This window comes from Vitis vinifera, chromosome 16 (genome assembly GCF_030704535.1).
Source record: "Vitis vinifera cultivar Pinot Noir 40024 chromosome 16, ASM3070453v1".
NCBI classification, from domain to species: Eukaryota; Viridiplantae; Streptophyta; class Magnoliopsida; order Vitales; family Vitaceae; genus Vitis; species Vitis vinifera.
The window spans coordinates 23993008-24020956 of NC_081820.1; the positions used below are offsets into that span (position 1 = coordinate 23993008).

Sequence of the window (27949 nt, forward strand, 5' to 3'; positions counted from 1 at the left end):
AAGGATCACCAAGTTCATCAATAGAAACTCGTTTGATGATACATCAATCTGATGGAGAGAATCCATTGATAAAAAAAAAATAATGAAATGCCAATCTGAAAATAGTGACTGCGATTCACCTCCGGAGATGAATCTAATGAGAACGTTTAGGAGTCAGAAATGGAGAGCTCTAATGGCAGTAGTGATTTGCAGCAGTGTTGATCTCTCTTTGGTTCTCCACCCTTTTTGCCTAGTCTGGAGAATCGCTCTCCTAAATTATGTCTTAGAATCCCTTGAAGAATTCTCTCAATTCCTCATTGTGTAAAGAAATTTTCCCTGTAGTGTCATCAACATCTGGTATCAGCTCCATGACCATATCATCACCAAGTTCCATTGCAGACTGAACTCCGACCATTTCATTCAATTGTGCAATAGATTTGTGGGCACTATTGGTATCCCATTCACCCGATGTCTTGACATTCTGTGTTTTTTCATCCAGGGAAACACTTCTAACAGAAGTTTGAGAATCTTGTCTAGAAAACTTTTTTCTGCCATCACTAAACTCCATTTCATAAAGCTTTGGCAGGAAGCCTTTTGGTCTTCCAGGGAAATCTTTGTCCAAACCATTTGGCAGTATGCTCTCACCCTGTTCTACCTCATCAAACCATGGAGATTGGATAGTCATGATAACTGGTCTACAACTTCTGCTTCTATTCAACCTCAAGCTTCTAAAGCTAGACGTGTCTGCCTCAATAAACAAAGAGATGGTTCTAAAGGATACATACTGAAAAAAAGCGCTCAATAGTCTTTTCATGTCTTGAATTTTTTTGCTCCAAAGAATCATGAATATGACCTTTATCAATATGACACAAATCCTTATATTCCTTCATTAGGAATGATATCACATTTGTATCCTCAGCCACCGTCAAAGATAACTTCCCATCTTTCTCTTCAGGACAAGGTAAAGAAGTATCATCTTCTATGTTCCTATCCAGTCCTTGAATGGTCTTCTCCCACACCTGACATGGATCGGGCCCAACAAATATTGGAGTATTCATTGAGGGTATTGGTGAAACATCAACAAATGGAAAGTGGTTTTCAGAATCCTCAGGAAGCTGTAGGTTGTCTCCTCTAGAATTAAGGCCATTCTCGTGGTTAAAATATTGAGATGAGCTGCATGTTGTGAGATCCAAATCCAGGCAATGGGAATTAGGCATATTTGATGTTGAGTGTTCATTTGAGCATGTATTTTGCACTTGGTGTTCTGAAATCTGATCAGATTCAATCGATTGTTTTTATTGATCTTCTCCAATTGATTTTAGAAAATCCTTAATTTGAGAGTGAGCAAGATTGCGTTACTGAGTTAAATATTTTGTCTCTTTATCCATCTTTTTAATCAGAAGCTCTTTCTTCTCTAGTAGTGCGGTAGAGTCATTGGCAACATGATTTAATCCTAAACTTTTCAACTCACTCTCTAGTCTAGCTAATTCTCTTTGCAAATGCTTTACCAATATCTTATCTGACATCACTACATTGACATGTGCATTTGTTGACAACTCTTTAACACAACTTGTAAACAAGAGAGTGTCACAACAAGAAATAGACCGTCACCAAATCTTATAAATCCGTGACCAAAACCTATTGTCGCGGCCTTATGAAACCGTGACCGAGCGTCACAATATGAGGCGTAGCTAAAGGTATTGGTCACGGTTTTCTAAGTGATCGTGACCATATGATTCCTTTTTTGTGACGGCCATACAAAAACTGTGACCAAAAAGTTAAGAATACTTTGATATTTATTAAGTTGATTTAGTCACGGTCAGGTAATAAACCGTGACTATATGTAAACTTATGGTCACGGTCAATGCCCTAACCGTGACTAAATGGAATGTTATGGTCACAGTCAATGCCCTAACCGTGACTAAATGTATGTCTATAGTCACGGTTAATAAGATGACCGTGACTAAATGAAATGTTATGGTCACGGTCAATGCCCTAACCGTGACTAAATGTATGTCTATAGTCACGGTTAATAAGATGACCGTGACTAAATTCAATGTTATGGTCACGGTCAATTCCCTGACCGTGACTAAATGGGTCGTATGGTCACGGTCAATTCATGAATCGTGACTAAATATAGGTATATGGTCACGGTAATTAAGTGACCGTGACTAATAATTAGGTCTATTATGACAAAATGTCCAATTATGGTCACGACTATTAATGACCGTGACTGAAAATAATCATGTGATGGCCGCTGTCCCCAAATTTTGGTGACGGTTCATTATTGATCGTGACTAAAAGTACACTTATGGTCACAATTTTTTAGTGGCCGTGACTAAAATTTGTTATATTTTGGAAATTGGTTTTTTATAAATTCAAATTTCCCAAACCTGTTATAAACCCAAACAAACCCATTTTAGACCTGTATATGCAATTAAGCAATTAAAAAAATTTCTATATATTACAATCAATTATTCCAAGCTAGTTAAAAACTTATATATCAATATATAGTCATTAAATAAAAAAAACATAATATAACAAAAAAAAAAATCAAACAAACAAAAAACAAAGAGATTCAAATTTAGTTTCACATTTTAACATAATATAACAAATCAACCAACCAAACATCACATAATAGTCATAGAAAGCAAAAAAAGTTAGGAGAATCTATCATATAAATAAGTAGCATAATCTTCAAAAAAGTTAAGATACTCTATCATATAAAGATGTAGCAAAATCTTCAAATTTATACTACTTTTGCTAAAATTGTTGCATCATTTGCATCATCTGTTCTTGAATTTGTGCTTGAATTTTTCTTTGCATTTCCATCATTTTTTCTTCAAACTCTTCTTTCACTTCTTCTCGTGTCTTCTTTTGAATTTCTATCAACCTTTCTTCAAATGTTTCTTTCACATGTGAGAGTTCATCTTTTACATTGGAGAGTTCTTCAGTTGTAGTTGTAAACTTTTGTTCTGCAGCCATTAGCATCTCTTGGGCATTTTCAAGTTGTGTTGAAAGAATAGCTCCTGATCGCTTTCTACTAGTAGAACCAAAGACTAAGGTAGGAGTAGGACCAAATCCATACCCTCGAACACGACCATGTCTCTCTGGACCCATGACTCGAGTATATATCTCATCTACATATGTAGATGCTACAGATGTAGATGATATAGATGTAGATGCTCCAAATGATGCAGAAGTAAAAGAAGATGTCCCTTCAGGTTGGGATAGTAATTGCTGAAATTGATCCTGAAATTGTAAAAAACAAAAAAAAAAATTGTTAGACTTTTAAAATAATTTAGTATGAGGCTATGGTTGAAATACAAGTATATAAAATTATTTACTTCATTACCATAATCTCCTTAGAATGATCATCAACAGGTGTCCCATCTTTTCTTGTGTGTGTCAAGGCAAACATCTCAATTCTATTAGGCTCACTTCGATCCTCTTTCTTTTGTGCCTATTCTTACAAGTAAAACAATTGAGTTATTTATGATGAATTATTTATGTACAAACAAATCATATTAATAATAAATTTCCAACCTGTTCATATCAAATTTGAGCATAACTTTTTGATCCCGATGTATGCTTTATCACTTGCTTTGCCCTATTTGCCTTGTTTTTTTCTGAGATATCCTACATTAATTAAAAAATAGCAAGTCACCTATATAGGTAATAGAAACATAATAAAAGTTATATACATGAATTATTAGGTTAGATATAACTAATAAATATCATTTTAAGTGAATATGACTATCATAAGATACATTATCAAGAAAAGATAATTATCTTTACCTTGGCCTCAGGTGTACTCCAAAAGTGGATGAGCCACCTCCAATCATCATCCGATAAGTGTGGAGTGATTCGTCCCTAGCAGCGGCAGTGGCAACGACACCATTTGATTCGGGGTTCGATCCCCGGCAACGACGCCATTTGATTCGTGCCCACTTGGTGTCTCAGCTGATTCGTGTCCAGTTGGTGCTCCTTGATTGAGGGAGTAATCAACAAAATTTATAACCTATTACACCATATACTAGGGTAGCAAAGACAAAGCTACAATAGCATAGTGGCTCTAGGATCGTTCACTGGGATGGGTTTTCACTTCACAAATGATATTAATTCAAAGTTAAATTGGTGCCTTTTCATTTCAAGGTTAGCTTTAAAAGAAAACATAAAGATGTTTGAATGAAAAACGTTTGGTTTTAAACTAACCAAAAATAGTAACTAATTTTACTTACAAAGAAAAGTGTTTCTTGGAGTTTCAGATCACTAGGCTCAGGTTCCTCATACAAAAAGGAGAGTTCCGGTCACTTGTTTCTTTTTCCTCGCGTTAGAGAATTAACATATAGTTCCTTCTCCAACCGGTGTTGTACAGATGCTTCCCATTAATGGGTTCAAACACTAAATCCTTCTCACTGATGCATCTTGCAATGACTCATGCCTCTCACCTAGCACTTGCCATTCAAGGTGATCTTTAACCTTGGATTACCCGTCAAAAGCTCGCAAGAGATAACTAATGGATGTCTCCTTGGAGTCCAAAAGCTTACCAAGTGTTGGCTATTCTAGAAAATCCTACCTTCAAGTCACCTCCCAAAGGCTCGCAAGGGGTAAACTAGTGCATCTCCATGGACGGAGATCACTTGCCTTACCAAGTGTTGGCCCAGGTGATTTAAAGGCGTTTTAAGTTAACTAAAAAGATAAAAACCATTAACGGGTCACACTTTCTCTTCATTAAAAACTAAAACAACAAAACTTCCAATTTATGCATGTGGAAACTTACCCGGCTTTCCTTACTCCAAGAGACAAAAAGCTTAGCCTCTCATCCTCTGAGGAAAAATCCTCAGAGTTTGTTTGGCTAGAAAATGAAAATGAAAGAGAAGACAAGAATATATATGAAAAACAGAGCAAGTGCTCTGTTCGTTGATTCTATATATGATATATCTATATTTTGATCTTTCTTACATGATTCTCTTACAGTGGATGCAAGGGAATATATATAGAGAAGTTTTTCCAACCTTCCTAGCTAAGAAATCTTATGGTTGGTTGATTACAAGGAGAAGAATGGAAATTTATACAAAAATATCTGAAGAAAATATTTAAAAGAGTCGGTGCACAAATATCTGGAAGCACTAAGGACCATTTCGCAGGTGAAAACAAGGTCTGCGAGATTTCGCAGACACTCAAGAGGGCTGCGAAATATTTTCGCATCAACAAGTTAAACTCGCAGGGCTGCGAAGTTGGCTTCCACCTTGTGGTGTTTGGCTTCCATCGCAGCGTGAAACTTCAAGGGAAATCCAAAGCACTGTGCAAAAAGGCTGCGAAATCATTCCGCAACAAAAGGGTGATTTCGCAACACTTTGCTGAATCCTTCCTTCAGCTTGGAGCAGTCATCTTCCAAAGGCTGTAACTTCCTCATTTCAGCTCCAAATCGTACACGGTTTGAGGCGTTGGATTCTTGACTTCCTGAGCTTTGAAATGGTATATAGCATATAGAAAATGGAATTCGGGAAGTACTCCAAAAGTGAAAAAGAAGACTGCAGCTGCTGTCCTCTGTTTTCTTCACTCTGTTTTTCCTCTCTCCTTGCTTCTCTCCTTGCATACTTTGAACGACTTTGGCAAAGGGCTATGGAGCTCCAAAGCTTGGTTCTTCATGAATTTGAGCTTCCAAAAGCTTTGCCATGGATTCTAAATAACTCTCCTTAATCTTGGATTGTTTTGGTGATCAAATTACTAACAAAAACACCAAAACTTACACAATTTGATTAGAAATGATTGCAAGGGTCCTTAACATGTTAATTGGGTTAAAAGGCATTAACTACTACTCAAAAGTGTTTAAAAGAGTTAATTACAAGCTATGAAATAGCACTTTTTGAGTAGTAATCACTCCCCCCAACCGACATATTGCTAGTCCCTTAGCAATGGAGGAGATAAAAACTAAGTAACTATAATAATATACATAAAAGGGATCATGCAAATCACTCCAAAAAATGATATGAGTGGCATGATGGACATCCATGGATCAATAAAGATGTGAAACTCAACCTATAATAAGAGTTGTCAAAGAATTCACTTGATATTATGCAAGTTTAAGCATCAAAAGAATTTCCACTCTCAAAAGATCCAAATCAAATTCTTCCACTAAAAGCTAAGTGTTAATGTGATTAGCTTCCGAGTATAGTATGGATAACTATCATCTCCCCCCAACCTAAGTCTTTCTTTAAGCTTAGCAAAATTAACCATCTCTTGATAGGCTAGGAACGCACCTCTTATTCACAATTCTTTTCACTTACTAAACTTAACCAATTCACCCATGTAACAAGCAGAGGATCGGTGACTCCCAACCAATAAAGGCTTAGGGCACCAGGCTTTAAAGGCTTTCGCCACCCCTTCGGACCATGCTCAGGTTTCAAGGCAAGCAAAGAAGTTTATTCTATATATATATATATATTTTTTTTTTCTATTTTTTCAAAGACTCATTGGTCTTTATGAGGTGTCCCAACACTATTAAAGAGAGGTTAAAGGTGTCAAATTATGATTTCTCAAGCTTAGAGGGTGAGATAGTTTCACATCTTATAACCGGAATCTAATGTATGTGTGTGCGAATAGCTTAAGGTGGAAGAGATAAGTTTGCATGCAATGGGAGTTTCAACAATTCATCAACTTTTAGAAGAGCATAATACAAACTCTAAGACTCATGTAATCAAGTTGAAACTCGACTTCTCTCATTTAATTTTGAGAGTTAATCCTTAATATCCATGGAGTTTAAAGCAAAAATTTTAAAAATTAAGCAAAAAGCAACTAAATTACCAAAATAACTTAGCATTAATAACAAAACTTACTTCCTCAACTCTCCCCCCAACCAAGCTGAACATTGTCCTCAATGTTTGAATTGAAAATAAGGAGGAAGGAAGTGGTACCTCATGTGATATGGAGTCTGAGTCATGTAGGAGAAACCACATGTTTCAAAGAAAACATAAGAGTTAGTGAGTAGAGGAAATAAAAAAATGCCAAGTTTAAACAAAAATGATGTCTATATATGATGTATCATCAGTAATACATCCAATTCCAGAATATAAGACATCAAAATATGGAATTATCTATACTAATATAATATGTAAAGACAAAAAGTAAAGAGATGATCAAATAATGGTAAGGTCCTGTGGAGCTGATGTGTCTGTGGTGGCCTCTTGAGTGGGTTGGATCAGGACTTTGGCCTCTGTTCTGGTAGTCTCCTTAGGTGGCATAGTCTCCTCAGTTGGAGTTATGAGCTCTGATGGTTTAAGGAGGTAAAAAATGGAGTGAGAGGCTTAGTGTGTGTGATCCTAGGGTGCGCGGGGCTCTCCTCTTCAGATGCATGGTCGCGGAGCTCTGTTGGCATTTTAGCAACTTCCCTTGGCTTTGCAAGGTGTTTTTGCAAACCTCTCTCCATTTCACAAGTCAATTTCACAATTTGAAGGCCATTTCTAAGCTTGGAGGTGATTTCGTAGCCATTTCGAAGCTTGAAGATCATTTCGCAGAAAAGTGACATGTTCACAGATCATTTTTGAAGCTTGGAGCATTTTCGTAGCGGGTGGTGGATTTCGTAGAGGAGGGGAATTCTCGCAGCCCATTTCGTAGCTTAAAAGTGATTTCGCAGCTCAAAGGTGATTTTGCAGCTGTATCACAGCTTCAAAATGAGGGGAACTGTGCTGCAAATGGCACTCGTGTGCCAAAAAGTGGTTTCGCTACTGCGAAACACCCTTCCAAATGGCGTCTCGGCTGCGAAATTCCCGCTTAGCTTTGCGCGCTTGTCTTCAAACGACCATAACTTCTTCATTTCACCTCCAAATCGCATACCGTTTGAAGCGCTGGACTCCTGACTTCCCAAGATTTGAAACGACATATGGTATGAATAATTTGAGCTCCAGGAAGTGCTTCAAAAATGTGTCGAATAGTAGCGAAATGGAGGTGCGACATTTCCGTTCATGGTTTGCACAGTCATCTTCAAACAGCCATAACTTTTCCGTTTCAAATCCAAATTGAGCACCGTTTGAAGCTATGGACTCCTGACTTCCCAATATTTGAAACGAGATATTGCATGCATAATTTGAACTTCGATAAGTGATCGAGATGTGTCCAACAATTTCCGAAATGGGGGTGCGGTTGTGACATGTCAACTCATGGTGTGCGCGCTGAAGGATTTTGAGGTGTTGAGGTTTCGCAGCCATTTCGCAGCTGCGAAATGAGTGTACGGGGCTTCCAAATGGCACTCGTGTGCCAAAAAGTGGTTTCGCAGCTTCGAAATACTCTTCAAAATGGAGCTTTGGCTGCGAAATTGGGATTTTTCACGTTTTGGGATTTCGCAGTCGTTTCGCAGCTGCGAAATGAGGTTCACTGTGCTGCAAAATGGCACTCGTGTGCCAAAATCGGTCTCGCAGCCGAGAAATCCTCTGCGGAATGGAGCTTTGCCTGCGAAAATAGGATCTTTCATGCTTTGGTGGTTCGCAACCGTTTCACAGCTGCGAAATGGGGGCTCCTGTGCTGTGAAATGGCACTCGTGTGCCAAAGTTGGTTTCGCAGCTGCGAAACTTTTCGCAGAGGAGTCAATTGAGTTGCGAAATGGTTTCGCAACAAAGTGCCGATTTCGCAGAGGCTGCAAAATTTCGCAGACCCCTGTTTTTCCCCTGTTTTCGCTCTGTTTGACTCTGATTTTGCTCCGATTTTGCTCCGAAAGACTTCCTTCAATTTCTTTACAATTCCTCTTGATTTTGATCATCCAAAAACCTATATTACATCAAAACAAACTAGAATTAAAGCATTGAAATCAAAATTAAAGCATTGAAATCAAAATTAAAGCAAGTAAAAAAAAACAAAACAAAAATATATGGACTAGCTAGTCTTTAAAAAGACTAAGTCCATCAAAAAAAATTTCTCCTGATTTAGCTTGCCCGGATCCCATATGAAGTTTGCATCCTTCAATTGAGACTTGGTTTGTATGATTTTCCCATACAAAGCTTGGAGAAAAGGTGGAGGCATGTGTTTCTTCATCAATTCTTCCTTGATGACTATCCTCTGTGGTTCTCTTTGTACATTAACATCATAGCCATCTTTCTCTATGTTTTTCCCCTTCTTCTTTCCTTTGATTTCCTCCCTCTTTTCTTTCTCTGTTTCACTCTCTACCTTATGCTCTAGCTTGCATGTGGGCAGATCAACCTCTTTACCACTCAAAGTGATAACCGTTTTAACTTCCTTCTCCATTAAAGATTCTCCCTCTTGAGCCTCCATTTCATGGATACTTATGGAATTTTGATAAGGTTGAGAAGGAGAGTTTTCTTTCTCTTGCACTGTGTTGAGGTTGGCTAACCTTGAGATTGAATCTTGGAGAATATCTAACTTTTGGGCCATATCATTTTGCATTTCATCCATCCTTTTATTCAAAGTACTCTCCATACTGTCAATTCTTTGATTGATTTGAGCATTGATGGCTTCTTGCTTTCCAACAAAATCTCCCACGACCTTGCAAAGATTCACCATAGCTTGTTCAAGGCTTGAGGCTTGCTGTGGTGATTGAGCAGGTTGCTGATACTGAGGTGGCTGTAGTTTCCAAGAGAAATTTGGATGGTCCCTCCAATTGGAATTGTAGGTGTTGCAATCACCAAACATTTCCCTCTCGGCTGGAATGGTAGGACACTCTTCCCCCAAGTGCTCATAAGATAGACAAATGGCACAAGGCATAGCTTGCAATGGTGTTTGAGAGATGGCTTGCACTTCTTGCATCTGGTTCATTTCTAGCTCATCCAATCTCCTTTCCATAGCTGCAATCTCTGCCTTCATGTTCATGTCGTCATTCAAAATATACATCTCACCCTTAGTTTTAGGTTGAAACGTCATTCTTCCCATATCTCTAGCATTTGGTTCATCCCATTCTCTTGAAAATTCAGCCACATAACTCAAGAAGTTCATGGCTTCTTCTGCTATCTCGTAATCAATATAGCATGCACAACTAGCAATTTGTGAATTAAGAACAGAGAAAACAAAATAAAACAAAAGAAAAACAATTCAAAGAAAGAAAATTAAGGTAAACTAAAAACTAAATAAAAGATATACTAAAATATGAACAAAGAAAGAAATAAAAAGAGTTAGTAAAAGGAAAAGAAAAGTCACCAAACTTGTGATGAAGATCACAAGTACTCTGAAAAGGTGATATCACTGTAAAGTGGCACCATCCCCGGCAACGGCGCCATTTGATTCGTCCCTAGCAGCGGCAGTGGCAACGACACCATTTGATTCGGGGTTCGATCCCCGGCAACGGCGCCATTTGATTCGTGCCCACTTGGTGTCTCAGCTGATTCGTGTCCAGCTGGTGCTCCTTGATTGAGGGAGTAATCAACAAAATTTATAACCTATTACACCATATACTAAGGTAGCAAAGACAAAGCTACTATAGCATAGTGGCTCTAGGATCGTTCACTGGAATGGGTTTTCACTTCACAAATGATATTAATTCAAAGTTAAATTGGTGTCTTTTCATTTCAAGGGTAGCTTTAAAAGAAAACATAAAGATGTTTGAATGAAAAACGTTTGGTTTTAAACTAACCAAAAATAGTAACTAATTTTACTTACAAAGAAAAGTGTTTCTTGGAGTTTCAGATCACTAGGCTCAGGTTCCTCATACAAAAAGGAGAGTTCCGGTCACTTGTTTCTTTTTCCTCGCGTTAGAGAATTAACATATAGTTCCTTCTCCAACCGGTGTTGTACAGATGCTTCCCATTAATGGGTTCAAACACTAAATCCTTCTCACTGATGCATCTTGCAATGGCTCATGCCTCTCACCTAGCACTTGCCATTCAAGGCGATCTTTAACCTTGGATTACCCGTCAAAAGCTCGCAAGAGATAACTAATGGATGTCTCCTTGGAGTCCAAAAGCTTACCAAGTGTTGGCTATTCTAGAAAATCCTACCTTCAAGTCACCTCCCAAAGGCTCGCAAGGGGTAAACTAGTGCATCTCCATGGACGGAGATCACTTGCCTTACCAAGTGTTGGCCCAGGTGATTTAAAGGCGTTTTAAGTTAACTAAAAAGATAAAAACCATTAACGGGTCACACTTTCTCTTCATTAAAAACTAAAACAACAAAACTTCCAATTTATGCATGTGGAAACTTACCCGGCTTTCCTTACTCCAAGAGACAAAAAGCTTAGCCTCTCATCCTCTGAGGAAAAATCCTCAGAGTTTGTTTGGCTAGAAAATGAAAATGAAAGAGAAGACAAGAATATATATGAAAAACAGAGCAAGTGCTCTGTTCGTTGATTCTATATATGATATATCTATATTTTGATCTTTCTTACATGATTCTCTTACAGTGGATGCAAGGGAATATATATAGAGAAGTTTTTCCAACCTTCCTAGCTAAGAAATCTTATGGTTGGTTGATTACAAGGAGAAGAATGGAAATTTATACAAAAATATCTGAAGAAAAGATCTAAAAGAGTCGGTGCACAAATATCTGGAAGCACTAAGGACCATTTTGCAGGTGAAAACGAGGTCTGCGAGATTTCGCAGACACTCAAGAGGGCTGCGAAATATTTTCGCATCAACAAGTTAAACTCGCAGGGCTGCGAAGTTGGCTTCCACCTTGTGGTGTTTGGCTTCCATCGCGGCGTGAAACTTCAAGGGAAATCCAAAGCACTGTGCAAAAAGGCTGCGAAATCATTCCGCAACAAAAGGGTGATTTCGCAACACTTTGTTGAATCCTTCCTTCATCTTGGAGCAGTCATCTTCCAAAGGCTGTAACTTCCTCATTTCAGCTCCAAATCGTACACGGTTTGAGGCGTTGGATTCTTGACTTCCTGAGCTTTGAAATGGTATATAGCATGTAGAAAATGGACTTCAGGAAGTGCTCCAAAAGTGCAAAAGAAGACTGCAGCTGCTGTCCTCTGTTTTCTTCACTCTGTTTTTCCTCTCTCCTTGCTTCTCTCCTTGCATACTTTGAACGACTTTGGCAAAGGGCTATGGAGCTCCAAAGCTTGGTTCTTCATGAATTTGAGCTTCCAAAAGCTTTTCCATGGATTCTAAATAACTCTCCTCAATCTTGGATTGTTTTGGTGATCAAATTACTAACAAAAACACCAAAACTTACACAATTTGATTAGAAATGATTGCAAGGGTCCTTAACATGTTAATTGGGTTAAAAGGCAATAACTACTACTCAAAAGTGTTTAAAAGAGTTAATTACAAGCTATGAAATAGCACTTTTTGAGTAGTAATCATGGAGGTCGATGGCACAATCTCTCCTCATCTGTATTATAAGGATTATAATACTTGGCCTTCATTTTATTTCTATAGCTTCTAAACAAATTTCCACAACATTGAAGAATGTAGCTCTTATATGTTTCTTCTAGTTCATATTTTTCCTGTATTGCATTAAAATGTCATGTATAAATAAGAGGTATCATTTTTAAACAATAACATTACAATTTAGATTGAATAGTAACTAGCATATACCAATACTAAGGCCCAAATCTTTCCTTCACATCTTCACTAACATGATTCCAATCTTGAACTTGGATGGGTACATTGTGTTGAGATCGCACCAATGTTCCCATATAGCTTGATAATCTTTCCCCTTTTCCATCATAAACAACTTGCCCTCTCGTATTGAATCATGTAGTTTTTTTTTTCCCCGGGTTTCATACTAAGTAAATCTAAGTTACGTGTTGGGCCACGTGTCCTCTTTTTGCTAGAAGATGAACCTATTAAGAGTAATAATGAAATTAAAAGAAACATAATTTACTTATCTTATATAAATTTAAACATTAAAAACCTATCATTCAAGAAATTAAACATATGTAAACACATTTATCATATGTAAAGTTAAACATAATCTTCTTAATCATACCAGCAACAGAAGGATCTGAAGAATCAGAAGGATCAGAACTACTAGGAGTAGTAGTTGCAGCAGGTTGTATGTCTAAGAGTTGTTGTAGATTGTTCAACTCATCTTCTGGAGACACTATTTGTACTCTTCCTCTTTGATGTGACATTTCCTACATAATAAAGTAAATTAGAAAAAGTAATACAAAATAAGTTACATAAATAATATGAAATAAATTACAATTTGTATATCTGGTAAGTATATATGTATGTACTTACCAATATTATTAGCTACACATCATCTATATCATCATCATGAATGAATTCATTATCTCTTTCAATAATGTTTTCTTGTCGTGATAGTAGAACATCCGTTTGGATAGTTTCTCCTGCATTATCATTTCTATCCCAATTGATTAAATCATTCTCGACCAACTCATGCACATCACGTTGACTATGAAGTGTTATAAGTTGTTGATATGGCTCTGGATCATTAGTAGATACTTTCTGATTCATATCATAAACCCCTCGAGTTTGTATCTCTACAACGGTGTGCCAATTTTCCTCATTTGAATTTTGAACATAGAAGACTTGTTTTGCTTGAGATGCAAGCACAAATGGTTCATCTGTGCATATGGTACGTTCAAAATTCAAACACGTGAACCCATATCCATCCTTCTTTATTCCCCTTCCACTATTGATTACATCCCACCAGTCACACTTGAATAAAATAACTCTATTTCCACCAAGGTAATGTAACTCAATTACATCAGTTAGCACACCATAGTAAAAAACATGACCAGGAATTGGGTTCTTATCTCTTGCACTTGCAAAGCTTGATATCTCTGCGGTCACAACAACTCCACTATTTTGAGTTTTTTTTCCTTTTTCTCGTTCTCTTATGTGAAATCTGAACCCATTAATGATGTATCCTCTATAACATATAACTGATGTGCTTGGTCCACGAGACAATGATAGTATGTGTTCAGAAATTGGACCTTCATGTCGCATTTGTATAATCTATAGATTCAAATATAAGATGTTAATACATACATGTGTATTAGATAATAGAACAATTTATGTAGTGAATGAACTTACACGTTCTTCAAACCAACTAATGAATTCTCTTGTGTGAATCAAATCTACATCTCGTGCACGAATACGAGGTTTAACCCTTATAGATTGCTTATGCTCTCTAATAAAAAAGAAAAAATTAATTATAATGTTCACAAAGACCAAAATTAAATTTTTGTACGAGAATTAATATAAAGTTTTATTCAAATAAGTGTCTTACTCAATAAATGACGTCACTTCCTCACAATTAGTCAACACATATAAATGTGCTTGGGACCATTCTTCTGTGCTAAGAACATGAGATGTTGACTTTCCTATTGTACGTCCCATGCATTTGAAAATGGTTAACCCTCCACCATTTGTTATGTTATTTTCAATGACATAATTTCTTTCTTCACGGTCATGCTTCGTTTCAACATCATGCAAATATCTTGAACAAAAGGTTGTACATTCTTCTGCTATGTAGCCCTCTGCAATAGAACCTTCTGGACGACTCTTATTACGGACATAAGACTTTAATGTACGTAAATACCTGTCATTCCACAACATGATAGATTTGTTTCATGAACTATACGAAACCTAATATACATAAGATTAATTGAATGAGAACATACCGCTCGATAGGATACATCCATCGATATTGCACTGGTCCAGCGACCTTTGCCTCACTTGCAAGATGAATAGGTAAATGCACCATAACATAAAAGAATGATGGAGGAAATATTCTTTCTAATTTGCAAAGTGTGACTATTATGTCATTCTCAAGGTGCTCTAATTGATCAGTCTTTAACACTTTAGAACACAACTGTTTGAAGAAACTACATAGTTCAACTATAACAGCACAAACATTCTTATGTAGAACTCCTCGAATTGCAAGTGGAAGAAGTTGTTGCATGAGAACATGACAATCATGAGACTTCAACCCAAATATCTTTCTTTCATTCACTTGTACACACCGAGAGATGTTAGAAGCATAACCATCCGGAACCTTTACTTCTTTCAAAAATTTACAGAATTCCTTTTTTTCATTTGAAGTTAGTGAATAGCATGCAGCAGGCAATATAACCCTATTCCCTCTTTGTATGGGGTGAAGTTGATCTCTGATACCTATAACTTGCAAGTCAAGACGACTATTGAAGTTATCCTTCGATTTACCATCGATAGTCAACAAGGTGCCAACTATACTGTCACATATATTCTTTTTAATATGCATTACATCCAAATTATGACGCAAAATGAGGGTTTTCCAATATGGAAATTGGAAAAAAATGCTTTTTTTTTTCCAATTGTGCTCAAGTTCAACATGTTCTCTTTTTCTTTTTGCTGACACCTTATTTTTTGATGTCTTCCCTAAAGTAATATGTTCCATTCCATCTAATTGATGTAGAATATCTTCCCCAGACAATTGTTTAGGTGCTGCTCTATGTTCTTCATTTCCATCAAAGGACTTTTTATCACATCGAAATCTATGATCAATCGGCAAAAATCGACGATGACCCATGTAACACCATTTCTGTCCGTTTTGTAATTGAAATGAAGAACAATCCTTATTACAAATAGGACAAGCAAATTTCCCTTTAGTACTCCAACATGAAAGATTTGCATATGCAGGAAAATCATTGATGGTCCACAATATAGCTGCACGCATACAAAAATTTTGTTTTGTTGAAGCGTCATATGTTTCAACTCCAACGTCCCATAAGTCATTCAACTCATCTATCAATGGTTGTAAGTATATGTCAATGTCATTCCCAAGTGCAGTTGGACCAGGAATAAGTAGTGACAACATGAAGAATGTTTGTTTCATATACATCCATGGTGGTAAGTTATATGGAATAAGAACCACAGGCCACATACTGTATGAAATTGACATATTCCCAAAAGGATTGAACCCATCACTTGCTAAACCGAGCCTAACATTTCGAGGTTCTAATGCAAATGAAGGGTGTACGTTATCGAAGTTTTTCCAAGCCAAAGAGTCCGCTGGATGCCTCATCATCTCATCTTCCATGCGACCATCAACATGCCATTTCATGTGAGAAGCTGTCTTAGCTGACATATATAACCTTTGAAGCCGTGGTTTTAAGGGAAAAAAACGTAAGACCTTAGCAGGAATTTTCTTTTTCTTTGCTGAATTAGTGAACTCATCTGTAGAATGATCATCACTTGATTTCCATCTAGAGACACCACAAACAACACACTCATTTGCATTTGCATGCTTTTTTGAATACAACATGCAATCTGAGGGGCATGCATCAATCTTGATATAATGAAGGCCAAGGTCACGAAGTATTTTTTTAGCTTCATAATAGTTGCTTGGCAATGTCTCACCCTCAGGAAATGCCTCCTTCAATAATTCAAGCAACATTGTAAAGGACTTATTGCTCCATCCATTAAAACACTTCATAAGAAATAATCTTATGATAAAAGACAATTTTGTGAATTTTTTACACCCTGGATATAGTTCCTGCTCTGCTTCTCTTAACAAATTATAAAATTTGTTTGCATCCTCATTTGGTTTTTCAAACTCCTCATGCACATGTGGACTTCTTTCAGATTCCTCATTTGGCATTGGCATTCTAAATGCATCATTTAACATTTCTTGCATCTCATCATGCATAGTAGACTCATTAGTGCTAGTATTTGTAGGTTCTCAAAACTCATATTCCCCATGCATCAACCACCGTACATAATTTCTAGCTATCCCATTGTCCAACAAATGATCATACATGATTTCTCGCTTTTGCATAAGACAATTATTGCAACGAATGCAAGGACATGGGAGCATTTCTTTTCCAGGTGCATTGCTAAAGGCAAAGTCTAAGAACTCCAAAACTCCTTTATGATATTCACTACTTACTCTTGACTTCTGCATCCAACTCTTATCTATTGCCATTTTCCTCGTACTTCCGCAAATTAAACCCTTCAATCACATAACAATGAATCTTCATATCAACTTATAATGAATGTGATATGCTTTTGATCATCTCAAATTCCTATATTTGGTAGTGGTTCCTATCCCATTTGGAAATACATAATCCCTACGAATCAATCACTAACATACTTAGTTTCATTTTGATAAAATTTCGGCAGCATTTCCCCATAGTTCTCCAAGTACACGAATTGGCTAGGGTATAAACATACTATTAGTTAGCTTAACTAAGTTGCTAACAATATGTCACCTTCTCCAAATATGCACCCAGAGAATAAGGGGAATCACTGTCAAAACTTATCAATATGCTAAAGCATAGGCGTGTGATTTCATAGATATTATGTATTTCCAAACTGTCCAAACGGACAATTCAAGCATCATTTGCAGACAATTATACCAATCATATACAAAACATATAGGTTGAAAACTTGAATATGATCACAATAAATAATCATATCCACAATTCTACAACTTATATGTTTTTAGTATATGATAAAAGAGACAATTGTCAAGCAAGGATACTTGAACGGGATTTCTAGGGTTTTCTAAAATGAAAATGAGTAAATGATAAAATTACTATAAATATAGTTTAGAGTAAATTACAATTAGTCTAAACAAGTATGTTTGATTAAATTACAATTTCTAGAAGTAGGTCATCCTAAATAGAAAATTACTATAAATATAGTTATTTTTCAATTATGCCTATAAAATATTGATTTCATAGATATGTAAGTTTTATAGATATGTGGAGCAATTATGCCTACTCTTCCTTGTTTTTGGGAAAGAATTTAATGTGTTTAAAGGAAAGTGATAGGAATAAAGAAAAGTAAAAAGAATAAATTGAAAAAAGTAAAAGTGTTTACCTATATGTTAAGGAAGGAATTCTCTTTTTATATTTTGTAAGTGTTTATCCTTATGATTTCCTCTTTCTTAAATAAAGAATCCTACTTAAAATTTTCTAATAAAAAAATGCTAGTACATATATATACATATATTTTTCTAATAGATTGATTTGCTTTGCCTAGAAATATAGCTAAAGTTCAATTTTAAAGAAACCATCCTCACCCCTAGAATTCAATATATTTTTGGAGTTTATATATATATATATATATATATATATATATATATATATATATATATATGTTCTCATTTCAATAATAAAATTGATGCTAGTGACCCCTACTAAAGATTATAAATGGTGTGACTATAACAAATGATTGCAGATTTTTTTTTTTTTTTTTTGGCATCTAATTTTTTAAAACGTAATTAATAGAAATAGAATGATAAAGTACTAACTATAAGCAAGGATTGAAATATCGGTAAATACGGATATATCGGTACTTGGATTTTACGGATATATCGGAAATATCGGAGAAATATCGGTGGATATTTTTCATCAAATATCGATGAGACAAAAATTATCCAAAATTGATGGAAATGCTTAGAAAAATCCAAAGAATGATAAAAATAAGCAAGAATATACATGTTAAAGTTATTTTATAAGTGTAATCAATGTTTTCAGAACCGGACCGATGATCGAACAGGTGACGTCATAAAATATAATTTATATATTATTAAAATTAAAAATAATTATAAAAATTTTAAAATATATATGAATAAATTAAACATCAATAATATTATTTTATATCTTTGATATTATCAAATTAAATCATATTAATATTTTAAATTTTATTAAATGAAATATGTATAATATTGAAATGTGAATATATAAAAAAATGAAAATTTAAACTAATTTCATAATTTTTAAAAATATTATATTATTTTTATTTAATATTATAAAAAAATTTAAAATCTAATATATATTGTTTTGTTTGGCATATTAGATAACAAAACACATGTAGTCTAGTGGTGTCCTAGGTGGACTATAGTAAAAGATTGGTCCAAGGTTCAAATCCTCTTGGTGGAGTTTTGTTATGTTTTTTTTCATTGATATTTAAGCAATCCCACATCGGAAAATGAGAGGAACAAGGAGTCAAATGACTCCTATAAAAGTCATCCTCAGCAAAGTCTTGGCATGGTCTTATGGGCTGAAAAAAAAGCCCACAGTAATTGGAGTGGATATGTGGGCTGTGTCATAAGACAGGCCCAACATGGAATCCTTCCTTTCATGCTTACAATGAGAGGGTAATATTTTTATTTTGTAATTTTTTTATAAAAAATTAAATTAAACGGGTGAAATCTGGTTGGAAAAAATCGCCAATTTTTTTCCATCCACCTCCGTCTTCTCCTTTTCCATCCACCTCCGTCTTCTCCGCACGTGCCTCCACTCGCCGATGTTTCGCCGATTTTTCGGTTCTCCACCGATATTTCGCCGATATATCGGCGATTTTGTCGATTTTTAGCCGATTTTTCCGTCGATCGATAATCGATGCCGATTATCGTTTCGATGCCGCCCGATAACCGATATTTCTCCGAAATATCGGCGACATTTTCCGATTTTTCAATCCATGACTATAAGATTAAATATGTAAGTCTTATTGATTTTGATAATTTTTTTTTAAAAAAATGAGTTCAATAGAAAAAAATTATTTTAATAGATATTTTAAAAATAACAATTTATTAACAAATCAATAATGCTAATAACAAAGATTATAAATACAAGTCTTGATTTCACTAATGTAAACAATAAAATTTTTAATTTTATTGGTTTTAATTGTGTTTTTAATTTTTAAAATTTCTTATTTTATTGTTGATGTCAATTAATAAAATTTTTATAAAATAAAGAATGAAAAAATGAGTGGATTTATATAATAAATTATATAAAATCATTATTATTTAGAAAATTAGAAAGATTTTATTTGTTACATAAGAATGTTGAGAATTTTTCCAAAATAATTTGTATGCCATATTATATACTAAAAAATTTATAATATATTTATTTGTAAGATATTTTTATCAAATTAAAATAATAAATTAATTTTTTTATAATATTATTTAATATTATCAAGTAGAAGGATATTTTAAGAAATAATTATATGACTTATAAAAAAGTATATATATTTAAAAATAATTAAACGAATAAAGATAAAATTAATTTATAAAAATTGAGATTTTTTTATATTAGTAAGTCAAAACTCACTTTTTCTAAAAAGATTTTATATGAAAATTTTGGAAAAATGAAAATTTAATACATTTTCTATTATCTTTTTAAAAATAAAATATCTTGTATTAAAAAATATGGATTTATTTTATATCTTTAAGAAGTAAAAGATCTTGTACAGATTTATCTTTAATCTTTAAAAATTATTTTTTAAAAAATTTAAATTTAACTCATTTTTGTACTTTTCTCAAATAGTTTTTAAAATCACATGTTTCTTAATGTAATTAATATTATTTTCTAATTTTAAAAAAGGCAAAAAAAACAGAAAATATATTCAAATAAGACAATAAAATATTATTTTTATATTTTGAAAATATAAGTACTTTAAGGATGAAAATATTGAGGAAGCAATTGAAATAAAGTAAATATGTTATTTTCTTTCTTTATGAAAGCCTATTTTCCATTTTAGTTGCCAACAGATTAATCTTATCTACTTATCTTTTTTTTTTTTTTTTTTGATAAGCATCTTATCTACTTATCTACTTATCTTATTTGGATTCCAAGTCACAATTTCACTATAATTAGAAATGAATTGAAGTCCTTCTCATTGACTCCTATTCCAATGCTTTTAATTTTCAACCATTTCACATTATTTTTTTTATTTTATCCATCAAATTTATTTATTTCACATTATTTTTAATTTTCAACAATATCATACTATACCTTTTAACGCATCAAATCAAATGTTGTTACCATAAACCTATACATGAATATCATCAGAAGCATTCAAAAAGTCCTCCAGAATTTCAATTAAACCAAAAAATTTGGTTGACTTTTGGTTGACTAGAACTCCTGTATTATATATAAATAACAAATAATAAAAGATAAAAGCCTGATCTCAAATGAGAAAGGAAGCAATTATGAAGAAATTTCCCAAATTCATTAGTGCTTAAGCATTTAAATCCATTTTCATCACAATTGTAGCTCATAACAATCGAGAAAACAATTCAAACCTTGCAAAAAAAAAATCATAGATCTAGAAACAATTCACATAAAACCAGACAAATGGAATGAAAACAAGACGGTGAACTGAGATTGAGATGAGAATCGAACCCTACCTCACTGGAGAGAATTGTGGAGATCCGACTTTGAGGAGATCGAGTAGAAATTCTAGAGGGCGAAGATAGATCTGAATCGAGGGTTCCGTTTCTTTGCGCTTCACTCTAGTTTTGGATCCTTCAAAAATTATATACCATTATCATTATTCCAGACCTGGTTGGGTAGTCTTATGCAAGGATTTATTGGTCGACAAAAATTTCGGTAATTTTTACAGTCGAGGGGTTTTGAGATATCGAAATTGAACTTCCATTTGAGTCTCATCTTCCTTGCCAACCAAATAGAAACCTAATAAAACCATTTGGTTTCATCCACAAGCTCTCCGATTTTTTTTAAATTAATATGAGAATCAAAATTTTCCACTATTCTCTTGTCCACAGTTTCCTAAGAAAGCAAAGAACGGGAAAAGGAAAAGACAGAGTGAGGGAGAGAGGAGGAGGAGGGGCTTACGCTTCGATTATCAGGAGAAACACTGGAGTTTCGGGCCATGAGGGATGACACAGTGTTCAAATGACGCCTCTTCTTCTCTAGTTTTTCAGATGAATCTGCGTTTTCAATTAGGCTCCTCCGATCAACACCACCATGAGAGAATGTAGCTCTACCTCTGCAAAACCCTAGAGAGAAATGGAGAAAGAGACTATACCCATTAAAAAAATAAATATATAGATCTGGAGTCGGTCCACTGTAGTCAAAGTTTTGAGAGTGGGTCCATTGCGGGACACTATCATAAAAATCAGTCCATATTCCACCATGAAAAGTCTTGATATTCCACTGTTTAGATTTATTTATAGAATATAGGATATGATCTGTAGATTTGGATGAAGATTGGGCATTTAATGGGATGTGGATTGAAATATGGTAGATTAAAAAAGTTTTTTTTAATTTGGTAACAAATATTTTTTTAAACAAAATTTTTTATTTGATTGGCGGATTTGTATCCAACTACCACATTGAGATGGAGGCAGAGGTGGATGGAAAAATATTTACTCCTATTGCAGGGCACCAACCACCTCAAGTTGAAAATTTAAATTGCTTTTAGGCTTTTACCGGTATTTATATTCCAAGTGTTTTAAGTGGTTTTCCTTGAAATTGTTTAAGGAGATTCATTTTCTGGTGTTTTAAAAAAGTGTTTATAGCACTAAAAATATGTGTTTGATAATATTTTAAAAAATAATTTAGAAAATTTTAAAAAATAATTGAAGTGTTTTTTAGAGAAGCAATTGTAGGTGATTTTCTAATATTGCAAAGGGATTTTTTAAACTTAAAAAAATATTTTTAAAATTTTATCAAATACTAAAATTTTGTTTGACAATTATTTTAGAAAATATTTTAAATTTTTATAATACTTATAAATTTTTATAATTAAAATATTATAAAATTTATAAATTATTTCTTAAAATTACTATAAAAAAATACTTTTAAAATATGCTTATTAGTGTTATTTAATTGAGATAAAATAAATAAAAATGTTTTTCAAACAAACCATTAAAGAATTAAATTAAAAATAAAAATAAAAATTGTTCAACTTGATTTTATTTTCCATGAATATGCTATTTTAATTACCTACCATATTTTTTTCAATCTTTTTATCTTTTCATATTTCATTTGCATTTCCTTCCTATTTTGTCACTTGTATATCAACTTTTTCTTATTCCTTCCTTATTTTTCTTCTTATTCCTTTCTTATTTTCCTTCTATAAGACACCTCGTATAGATACCAAAGTAGAATTCTAATAAACTTCAATAAATTTCTTTGATAATGTATGTTTAATTTAAATTTGTTAAGGTTCATCATTAAAAAAAAAATTCTAATTATTTTATTTTAAATTATATTTAATTGATTAATAAAAATATAGAATTAATCATATAATTTTTTTAATAAGCCTTTTTTTATATTAGTTATATGATAATTAAATATAAAAAATATAAATATTAAAAAGATCATATATATATATATATATATATATATATATATATATATATCATCATCATCATCATCATCATCATTTATTTCACACTATTAATTGTATTTGAATTAAATAAATTATAGTTTTAATATTAAATGTTTCATAATTTATCTCATCAATCTTATTCTATAAAATCAATAATAATAATATTATTGTTATTACTATTTATTAATATTATTATTATTATTATTAATAGAACAAGATTATTTTTTACGATATTTATTTTAAAATTAAAACATTACCATAAAGAGTCAGGAGTAACTATAGGAAGTTAAAAAGTATTTTTGAATATCTAAAAAATATTTTATAAAAAAATAAAAATTCTTTCTCTTTACTTATCTTGATTGTTAAGTTCAATTTGAGTTGAATTTAATTAATTAATTATTATAAAATTTGTGTAATAGTAATAGCATACAAAGTATACATATATTACATGAAAAATTCAAAAAATAAAAAAAATGTAAGAATTTAACTTGTGTAGGTAAAAAAAAAAAAATCTTATATCTTTAAAATTTTTAAAAATAAATTTTATGGTAAAAGTTTATTACTTTAATTTTTTTATTGCTTTATTATATTTTTCCTTTCCCCTTTTCAAGTTTTCCATGATATATAATAATAAAATTTTATTATTTATTCAAATAAAAATAAATAAAATAAGTTTAAAAAATATATAAAATAGTTTATTTATATTAAATGTATTTATAAATTTATATTATAAATTTTAAAAATACATTTTATGGTAACACACTAATTTCTTTCTTAACTTAAAATAATAATAATAATAATAATATAACTTTAAACTTTTTATAATTAATAAGAACTATTATTATTACTATTAATGATAATTTCTATGATATATAATATTTTCTAAGAAATTATAATAGGTAACAAAAAAGGTTTAAAATAAATAATAGACTTTGGTCACAATATTGTCAATCCCGTGACCATAGGTTCAACCTTTACGCATTTGGTCACGGTCAATAAGAAATTTGTGACTATAAGTTCCCACACAGTCACGGTTAATCAATGGCGTGACTAAAAGTCACAATATATATATATATATATATAGTGACGGTTTCACAAAAAACCGTGACTAAAACATCATTTGTTATACTTTTTGTCACGAATTATAAAATTACCGTGACTAAAATTATTGGCGCCAAAATTTCCCTCCCTAAATTTACAAATAGTCACGGTTTCAAATAAATCCATTACTAAAATACCCTCTCATCAATGTTTTTGGTGACGGTTGGTAAAATCACCGTGACTAAATATGTTTTTTTTCCCACCCTAGCTTTATTAACACATATAGTCACAATTTGACCACAGCCGTGACAAAATAATACCTTTGGTCACGATATTTGTGGCCGTGACTAAAAGTTCGTCATTAAAAACCTATTTTGTTGTAGTGTGTTTCTTGATTGCTCAATATGACTGTATGTAGGGCTCATAGTGCAAATGATGGTAGTTCTAGCATTGCCTCCTAAGGAATTCTGTAGAATGTGTGTTAGCTTAGAGCCTCTATATGGTATGTGCGCATTTCTTAATTTGCTTAGTTTGCGAATAATAGTTCCCAAGGTTAGTAAACTGCGATTTATGTGGCAACCTTTTTTCAATCTTGTACCCTCTGATAATATCTGAGAAGCACGTTTACTCCCCGTAAGATCAACAAAACTTATAGTAGCTGCAAGACTGCTTGAGTTCTCAGCTCCTACAAATGTAGGAGCAGAACTTTCGATTGTCAATCAGAGAATTGGATGAGATTTGGAGTTTGTTTCATTCAAGGCAGTCTCCCCTATCTGTCTTTGGGCTTCACATATGGGAAATGTTGATGTCAGGTCAACTGGGAGCGATGCTTCTCCCTTTTTTCTTGCAAAAGATGACCGGACAAGATGCTTCTCCCTTCTTTCCTGCAAAAGATGTCCTGACAGGTTGTTCGGACACACCATCCGAAGCTCAAGTCAAATAATTAAAGTCAACTTGAGAGGTTGCCTTCTTTTAGGAGCTAAAAATGAGTCTTTGTTGCGTGTATATGCGCGTACCTTGATTTTGAGTTGGAAGAGAGCTTTTATAGTGTTTGGAACGGTTTCACATTTGTGCTGAGATGGCTTCTTGACTTTCGTAGTCATGATGACAGCACAGTTGGTGACAGAGCAATCATCACCCTTTAGGCGGCTGATAGGGATTGCTAGTGGGGGTGACCTGATGATCCACTTGTCATCTCAATCTGCAGGCGGTATGGTGCAATGTGTAGCAAGCTGCCTGGGGAGACAGGGTGACGTCCCATCGAGCGTGCTCCTGGCATAGGGAGAATGACTGCTCGTGGGAGTGGGTCAGGAAACCTATTCGGAGTGCATTGTGTAGTTTTAGTGGAACACCGCATAACTGGCTACCGGTACCTCTAATTCGGATTGGATATTCGGACCCGGTTACATTCGTTCGGACAGAAATATAAGGATGCCACGTGGTCACACTGGGAAGTCCCCTACAATGCCCTCTTTTAACCCGATCGTTTCGTCCAGACAAAAAAGATAGGTTAAAACTTTTTTCAAACCTCTTCTATGACCGCATGACACATAGCCATCCATAGTCACGGGGGGCTTTTTAGCGAGGGACTCAAAGAATGGCATGCCCGGGAAGATACTTCGCTTAAAGATTTGGAGGACAACGTCCATGCTGTAAAATTCTACTTGGAGTACAACTTGCCCGAATCGTTTTATGAATTTTCTTAACAATTCATTCTCCTGTATTTTTATGTTTTGCAGGGTGATGATATTTTGCTTATGTCGTGCTGAGCACAAACATTGTCCCACAAAGGCCTCTGATAGATCCCGAAAATTATCGGTGGAATTCATTGGGAGGCGATGGAACCATGAGAGAGCCTGACCTTGGAGGCTGGATGGAAAGACTTTGCATAACAATGTGTCATTCCCTATGTCGAGGGTCATGAGTTGTCTGTAGTGCATGATATGATCAAATGGATCGTTGGATCCGTCATACGCGGAGAATTTTGGCACGATGAACCCTCTTGGGGGCTCATAATTGATAATGTGAGTGCTGAAAGGCTTGGAGAGCATGTCATCCAACCGCCTGTTGATAAAGCCGGGGGGCTTCTACTTGCCACATCCCCTCTGATTTGTTGTAGTGGTGGGTGTGGAGGATAGTTAGATATGATGGGTGCAGCTGAGGGACCAGGATACTCCTCCTAGGCTGTAGTTGCACACGACTTCTCCATACCGGGTGTTTGTGGTCCCAACCTTACGTGCATCACGTCCGATAACTGGGACGTCCTATCACGTCGCCATTTTGACAAGACATGAGTGGAGTTTGAGCTTTCATCCTGTGGTGCGTGATAGGTTGACAGGGGTCTTTCATCAGGCCATACACAGTGCACGTCAGAAAGAGGCTCTGTGTTTCTAGGTTATGTTGCATCTTGGTTCCGTTTGGAGTTTGTCGTTGGCTTCTCGATTGTCGGTCGCGAGGAAGGCCTGATGAAGACGCCTGAATCCTTAACACATCGTTCTCTTCCCTGAGCTTCCTAGTGTCTTGGAGTAGGGCCTATACTTGTCACTCGCTTTCTCGCTGGTGTTGTTCCATACTCTCACGCCAATCAAAGTAACCTTCATCGCCCATGGTTGAAGACCGACTCCTTGAGGGTGTGGACATTTTCATTTCGTAATTCCCACAGACGACGCCAATGTTGATGCTAGGTCAACTGGGAGTGATGCTTCTCCCTTCTTTTCTGCAAAAGATGTTCGGACAGGTTGTCTGGACACACCCTCCGAAGCTCAAGTAAGATGATTAAAGTCAACTTGAGAGGTTACCCCCTTTTAGGAGCTAAAAAAGAGTCTCTGCGTGTATGCGCTCATGTACCTTGATTTTGAGTTGGAGGAAGGCTTTTATAGTGTCTGGAATGATGTCACATCTGTGCTGAGATGGCTTCTTGACTTTCGTAGTCATGATGACAACACAGTTGGTGACAGAGCAATCATCACCCTTTAGGCAACTAACAGGGATTGCTAGTGGGGGTGACTTGATGGTTCACTTGTCACTTCAGTCTGCAGGCAGTATGGTGCAGCATATAGCAAGCCATCTGCAGAGACAGGGTGACATCCCATCAAGTGTGCTCCTGGCATAAGGAGAATGATTGCTCATGGGAGTGGGTCAGGAAACCTATTCTGAGTGTATTGCATAGTTTTAGTGGAACACCGTGTAATTGGCTACTGGTACTTCTAATCCGTATTGGATATTCGGATCTGGTTACATTCTTCTAGACAGAGATATAAGGATGCCACGTGGAGCCAAGGTGGCCTGCCACATGGTCATACGGGGTAGTCCCTTACAATAAAGAGCTCTTGTAGATGGTTCCTATCCCTCAGAGTCTTCTCTGTAAGTTTGCCAACAACAGTCACTCTCTCTACATCATCTAGAAGTCTGAGTGGAGCACTATTTGAGCTGAGTAAGTCTCTGAGAGCTTCATTGTAGATCTCCATGGCAGAGAACTTCAACTTAAATTCTCTATCTCTATGCCTCTTCATGTAGTCATATATATATATATATATATATATATATATGATATTGCATATTCAGTCATTCCACTCATGGTGTATGTTTTTCCGCTACTTGTTTGCCCATATGCAAAAATGCTTGAGTTAAATACTCATGGTGTAGTCAAATACTCTATCAAACGTATAGGCAGATGGAAACTGGGACCGTCAAGTAAGCTGAGGTTGTTCTTGTATATAATGGTGTTCACATTAATGCATTCCCAATCTGAGACATGGTACCTTGAATTTTCTTTGACATCCGAAGGCCTCAACCTCACTAAGACTAAAATCTTCTCCTTTTGTTCCTTTGTGTTCCAATGCTCTGGTTCCTCACCACCAATATCCCCCATCTCTTACTCTCCTCTGTTTTCTTCTCAAATCCAATCCCCAATTCACTCAAAGACAATAAACAGAGGCCCT

At 34.7% G+C, this 27949-nt stretch overlaps 3 protein-coding genes and 1 long non-coding RNA gene across 4 annotated transcripts; all 4 read right to left on the reverse strand.

Annotated features, from left to right (window-relative positions):
• Positions 1 to 262: 262 nt before the first annotated feature.
• LOC104882206 (kinesin-like protein KIN-7H) lies at positions 263 to 27879 on the reverse strand. Its single transcript, XM_059743420.1, is given in 8 exon segments — positions 263 to 723; positions 833 to 1152; positions 1339 to 1548; positions 24378 to 24804; positions 27328 to 27535; positions 27538 to 27637; positions 27639 to 27699; positions 27702 to 27879. Coding segments are annotated over 8 exon segments (1965 nt in total).
• On the reverse strand, positions 2743 to 3842 carry LOC104882177 (uncharacterized). The gene is made up of 3 exons (XM_059733728.1): positions 3778 to 3842; positions 3335 to 3618; positions 2743 to 3231 (listed from the first exon to the last, which is right to left on the reverse strand). The coding sequence occupies exons 2-3, from the start codon at positions 3398 to 3400 to the stop codon at positions 2743 to 2745; spliced, it is 555 nt and encodes a 184-aa protein (XP_059589711.1). The 5' UTR covers positions 3401 to 3618; positions 3778 to 3842.
• On the reverse strand, positions 12343 to 21130 carry LOC132252686 (uncharacterized). The gene is made up of 4 exons (XR_009464442.1): positions 21019 to 21130; positions 12859 to 13006; positions 12465 to 12712; positions 12343 to 12373 (listed from the first exon to the last, which is right to left on the reverse strand). It is a non-coding gene; the product is annotated as an uncharacterized LOC132252686 (long non-coding RNA).
• LOC132252692 (uncharacterized) lies at positions 13797 to 14879 on the reverse strand. Its single transcript, XM_059733714.1, has 2 exons — positions 14522 to 14879; positions 13797 to 14439 (listed from the first exon to the last, which is right to left on the reverse strand). Exons 1-2 carry the CDS (start codon positions 14800 to 14802, stop codon positions 14124 to 14126), a joined length of 597 nt encoding a protein of 198 aa, XP_059589697.1. The 5' UTR covers positions 14803 to 14879; the 3' UTR covers positions 13797 to 14123.
• Positions 27880 to 27949: the final 70 nt, after the last annotated feature.